Genomic DNA, 6040 nt, shown 5'->3' with positions numbered 1-6040 from the left:
GGCATTCTCGGCACCACCACACCTTGGGCGGGAAGTTCCTTGGCACACGGAGCTGTCTGCATGCTGCAGGGTGCAGGCTATCTCCCCGGCCCGCCGAGGCGCCAGCAGCACGCCCCACATTTTGACAATCAAACACGTCTCCAGTCCTTGCCAAGTATCCCTTCAGGGGCAAAATCTTCTTTCTCCGTTAAACACTCCACTGTCTGGATGGTGTTCCTTGCATCCTCGGAACTATGGACAGAGTTCTTTTCCTGGTGACTCCTTCTAACTAGTTCAGAGACTAAAGCTCCAGGCAGAAGACTCATCAGTGGGTTAAGCACCTGGTTTGAGCTCTAGACGAGGCTCCCACAGCACTGAGAAGACGTGGGGTGCTGGGATGCTGAGTTCGCTCCTCCGCACAGCCGTCCCCCAGGACTGGGAGCTGAGCTCGCCCCTCCGCACAGCCGTCCCCCAGGACTGGGGTGTGAGGTGTGCTTGCTCATGTCTCCGTGTTGATGTCTTGAGGGCATATTGTAGACAGCTCATGGGTTCTTGGTTCCAGGCAGCTCAGCTTAGAGTTGAAGCTTGTCTGTTGGAACTGCTTTATTGAACTTGGGCTTTAGTTACTTTATTAGAAAGCAGGAGACAGAGTTAAAGACTTCTTCGCCTGCTCTGTATCCGAAGGGTTGCTAATTCCAGTGGTGGAGAAACTGAGGCATGGAGAGACGTTCCGCTGAAAGGGCTGGAGCAGTACTTTGGCAGCTCGTAGGCAGCCTCCTGCTCATACTCAGGTAACGTCGAAATGTGCATGCCAAGGACCCGCGTGTCATCACGTCCTCAGATACGGCTACTCAGGGTGTGGATAGAGGGGCTTTTTGTTTTGAAACCAACAAAGACCATTCAAAATGCCTTAAAAATGCCTAGTGTATTCAGTTGGACCGAGAGGTCTTCGGTTAAATGTATGCGCTTAAAGTGACTCAATTCTGTCTTTTTTTAAATCTTTCTATCTCCAGGTAACTGTCTAGGATCACACCCTTTCGCAGCTCAGTCTGTGTGTGAGCATAAACACGTAACTTCAGTGTCTAAAATGAAAGTTGTGCATGCGGCTGTGGCAGGCCTTTCTCAGAAAAGATACGCATCTTGTTGGATTTGACTGCAATGCTGGCAAAGAGGGTTCCTATCGGCTGACTTTTAGGCCAATGACACATGTTGCCCTGAAATCACAGTGTCATTGTTATAGCAATTCTTTACCTATCGCATCTCTAAGGAAAATTCTGTGACACTCACGGGGCGCTGAAGCAATGGCCTCATTGGGAACGGCAGGAGGCGTTCTTCCCTGGCCAGGTCCGTCCCTCCTGTGCCCTGACTGGCATCCTGACGTCGGCTAAGCAGTCCGAGGGCTCCTCGTCTACCCTGGTGTGTGTTCTGTTGCTCTGTGTGTTTTTACCCATAGCATAATGTGAATCACATGATGTGAATCATAGACTAACCCTCTCCTAATTCTAGTTTTTCTTTTCTTTTCTTTTGGAGAGATTTTGCTATAGGGTGCGAGCGCTAGTCAGAAAGACAGAGAGAGACATAGAGACAGAAAGTGAGAAATCACCCCCCAGGGGGGATGGCCATACCACAATCCCTTCTCCTCCATTCTCCTCTCGGGATCTTGGGCACGCACACGCGCCCAGCGTGAGTTTAAGCCACCAGGTCCAGGACTCACACCACGGTCAATTACATGGGAGTCCAGCAACATAGCCATTACACCAGCTGCTGGTCCCTCCTGATTCTAGTTTTTTGGAATAGTGAACATGCTTAGGTGAAAACAGAAGCCACTTTAAAGAGAAGAAAACCGTGTTACAGAACAGCCATGAGGAGGGATGTACTCAAATGGGTCTCTTCCAATTTTTTGATAGTACAGACCAAAAATCAGATAGTTGAGATCCTTGAACATATGATGACAGGAGAGGTCGTGGTCAGCTTGAGGTGACCAGCGATTCGAATGTGCAGATCCGCAGGCAGGACTCCAAGGCTAAGCCAGAGAAGAGCGGGGCTGGCCTACCTGGGCCCACAGGCATGCCGGACAAAGCCAACCTTCGCAGCAAAGCTACCCGACCATTTTCAAAGTAAGGACGAATGGTTAAAGGGTACAGAACTTAGAAAAAATAGTGACGCATGCGTTTGCTGACAGTAAGTTCCGGCCGACGCCAGGATGGAGCAAACACAGCGCATGGTAGGGTCTCTCACGTAGAAACGGGTCTGAGTGATGGCAGGACCAGCCCACGGCCTGGGAAGGGGCTTCCTCCCTTGGGGCAAAAAGCTGCAGTCTTACTTCAAGGCCTTTGTACCCTTCCAATTCTAGTGTTCATGAAACTCTCCCATAGGCTGTTGTCACATTTTACTTCTATTTCCAAATTCTGTGCCTAGAAAACTTGCATTACCGAGTTCTAGGCCTGAGTCCAGAAGTAAGCTCACTATACCACAGGAAGGTCTGCGGGGAGCAGTGAGCCCCACCGTTGCTGGTGTTTCATACCCAGCATGTGTCACTGGGATGGCTTCCCACTCACCTTGTTTTTAATAAAGAGGTTTTTGCTATAGAGCATGCATGCTTCCCAGAGAAACAAAGGGAGACAGAGAGACAGAAAGTGAGAAATCACCCCCCACACATCACAATTCCTTTTCCACCATTCTCCTCTTGGGATTTTGGACATGCGTACATACACCTGCCATGGATTTCAAGCTGTCAGGTCCAAGACTCGAACCCATTATCCATGTGGGGGTCCAAGGAAGAAGCCATTATACCATCTGCTGGTCCTGCCCGCTCGTCTTGAAAACCCACTGGCTTAACTGTCGATTGTGTTCGAGTCACAGTCTGAAATTCAAACACTGAACCATCTTTCTCAGCCAACCCCACGTCCTGGATTTTCCTTTATATGTTGATAAAACAGCTAGAGGAAGACTCTGGCCCAGGCTGTAGTCTGATCCGGGGGTGGCGCAGTGGCAATCCACCTGGACCTACGTGGGAAAGGTCCTGGGTTCAAGTCTTGATGGGACTCGGTCTCAGCATAAAGACCTTGTTGGGAGTGACTCCCCCTTGGAAAGTGAGAAATCACCCCCCACACATCACAATTCCTTTTCCACCATTCTCCTCTTGGGATTTTGGACATGCGTACATACACCTGCCATGGATTTCAAGCTGTCAGGTCCAAGACTCGAACCCATTATCCATGTGGGGGTCCAAGGAAGAAGCCATTATACCATCTGCTGGTCCTGCCCGCTCGTCTTGAAAACCCACTGGCTTAACTGTCGATTGTGTTCGAGTCACAGTCTGAAATTCAAACACTGAACCATCTTTCTCAGCCAACCCCACGTCCTGGATTTTCCTTTATATGTTGATAAAACAGCTAGAGGAAGACTCTGGCCCAGGCTGTAGTCTGATCCGGGGGTGGCGCAGTGGCAATCCACCTGGACCTACGTGGGAAAGGTCCTGGGTTCAAGTCTTGATGGGACTCGGTCTCAGCATAAAGACCTTGTTGGGAGTGACTCCCCCTTGGAATAAATAAATAAATATGGGGGGAAGTAGGAAATCAGACCACTGACTCTTCCAAGAGATTGAAAGCTGACTCCAGCCCCTGCCCTTCTGTCGGGGAGAGTTCGGGCGCAGGACAGAGGGCTGGAGAGGAGAGGCCAGGCTGCCGGCGGGCAGGGAGGGTGCACTCACCACCAGGGCCGGCCAAGGGGCTGCGTAGGAGACGGGGCTGTTCGCGGGCTCCACGAAGTAGCTCATCGCGCGCTCAGCACCTGCGGGAGAAAGCACAGCTCACTGAGTCCCGCCCTGGCATGACTGTGGACGAGCCCCGGGGGGCACAGGTCACAAGGTCTGCTTTTGCAGCCATGGAGTTGTGTCTTTGTGAGGCAGAAAAGGAAAGCAGGAGTCAGGAAGACTGGGCGGTTTGAAGAGGTGGGTGGGTCCAGGGGGTAGCCCTGGCTACAAGGCAGCGGACGCTGGGCCATGTCATCACGGGCGCGGGAGTCTACAAAGGACGCTCTGCAGGTTTCTGGGCAGAGACCTCTGGTGTCTTTTCTAATAAAGCTTCACCCATGTCGCCATCCCCCACGCCACCAGACCAGGCCTGCCGTGGAGTAGGCACTCGGCACACGGCTGTGGCATAAGCTGTGATAACCAGAGAGAGGGTTAGTAAGAACAGAGCTTTTCTAAAGAGACGCGTGAACCAGTGCCCACGGCGCAGGTAAACAGACACTGTGCAGGAGCTGGTGCTGTTGAGAACGGCTGTGTGCTGGCAAGTTCCGAGGGGGACTTGGAGGGGTGGCCGGGGCACGGGGACTTGTTTCCACCGCACACATCTCTGTGGGCCTAATGCCTGCTCACGTGCACCAGTTCATGCACTCCCACCAGCTGGCTGGTATACACTAAAAAGAAGTATGTCCCTCTCCGGTGACAGAGAAACTTAAATTCCGAAGCCTGTCACTGGAAGGCCACATCCCCGTGGTTGGGGAGTGGCACTCAGCCTCGCCCCTGTCCCATTTGTACCTGTCTGTCCTTCCCTTTGTTCTTGCTAACGTTGAAAGCAACTGACACATTTCGAGAAAACAACGCGCTAAGCTGTGTCATCTGCTCTGTTTGCATGTTTTGGTTCACTGTCTCGGTACCACGCAACGGCCACTTCGGTCACGAAATGGGACAGTTAGGTGGGCCCAGCAACATGAAGTTACCCTGACGAACGGGCCAGACGGGGACAAGCCGAAGCTTCTGAAGGTGCGACTTATCCCGGCACTCTGTTTTCTGTTGGTGACAAAATCTTTGCTTTTCTATTAGCATGATGGCTTTCCTCACCAAGGAGAATGCGGTCAAAACAGCGTTCATTTGAAAATAAATAAGCGTAGGGTTCCAGGGAGCAGGGCTGTTAATCAAGACCTCCTTCTCTAGTTTCGCAGGGCCTTGGTCCACACGGCCCTCACAGAGCTCCTGGCCAAGCTGACCATCAGGAAACCTCGGAGTGCCCAGCCAAGGACCGGTGACCTCTGCTTCGGCGCCTGCCTACTCAGCGTCCATCCCTACAAACAGCAGGTGCTGGGTGTCGGGCTCTGAGCAGGACCGAGTGCGAAATCAGGACCCGGCACGTACGGGCCGGCGGGGCCTGCCCTGACCCAGCCATGGCGGGTGGGCCCTGTGGGCTCAGAGACCCTTTCCTAATATGGGCCTCCCTTATTTTAATCTGAAAATCAAGTTTTCAAGCCTAATGATGGCCAGGAAGTGGCATGGCAGTAAAACTCCCGAACAGACCAGGTCCTGAGCTCACATCTCGAGGCCTCCGGGCACAGGGCAGGCGTGCTTGTGACCGAGCCCGGGTGTGGCGGGGGGGGGACGCGGCCGACCATGCTGGGGTGCCTCCTCTCTCTTTCTCTCTCTCTCAGAAGAAACTTTTCAAAACCAGTCCTCAAGCACCATCGCTGAGCCTCACATGCCCACTCCGAAGTTTCCGAGAGGTAGCAGCCCTGACCCCGTCATTCTGAGAGCGGCCTAACCACGGCCAGGGTCCCTCGGGGTCCTGCAGCGTCACTTGCCGTGGGAGAGCCCGGGGGTGAGGATGTGCTTATGGAAGCCATTCAACCCCCCGACTTCCTCCAGCAAGGCCGGGGACCCTCTGAGTCCTCACAAACTTCGGTTACTCGCTCAGCAACGTGGAGCGGCCTTGCGTTCCAGGAACTTGTTTCTGCATTCAGTAAATAATGGCCGTGTGCCGACTACGTGCCAGGCGACACTTGGGCACCCGTTACACGTGGCCCCCAAGCATGCCTGACCTCACGGCCCTTCGAGTGAGGACGAGGCTGGGAGGAACTCACGCAAGCTGGCGTACTGTGCCGAGGACTTTGCCAACCGCGCGGAGAGCTCAGCGGCAGCCGGCCATGCTGGGTCGAGCAGGCACCGGGAGGCCTGCGGGAGAGAGGCGTGCCCGCACGGCCCCAGGGGCACACAGGCCGGGCCGGCACCCTAACCTCCTGAGGCCTGTGTGGTTGCCTGCTCTTCCCAGCGGAAAGGCTCTGGGGA

General features: G+C 53.9%; 1 protein-coding gene across 3 annotated transcripts in view; it reads right to left on the bottom strand.

The window, feature by feature from the left end:
* The window catches only part of ETS1 (ETS proto-oncogene 1, transcription factor), a 134479-nt gene that overhangs the window by 114467 nt on the left and 13972 nt on the right, over positions 1-6040 (bottom strand). For all 3 annotated transcript variants that reach the window (XM_027772700.1, XM_027772701.1, XM_006150645.3), the window contains exon 2: positions 3692-3771. In XM_027772700.1, the coding sequence (XP_027628501.1) occupies positions 3692-3757 (66 nt within the window). In that variant the 5' untranslated portion in view covers positions 3758-3771. The remainder of the gene's footprint in view (positions 1-3691; positions 3772-6040) is intronic.

This window comes from Tupaia chinensis, unplaced genomic scaffold, assembly GCF_000334495.1.
Source record: "Tupaia chinensis unplaced genomic scaffold, TupChi_1.0 Scaffold000292_1, whole genome shotgun sequence".
NCBI classification, from domain to species: Eukaryota; Metazoa; Chordata; class Mammalia; order Scandentia; family Tupaiidae; genus Tupaia; species Tupaia belangeri.
This window is presented reverse-complemented; position numbering and strand designations above follow the sequence as displayed.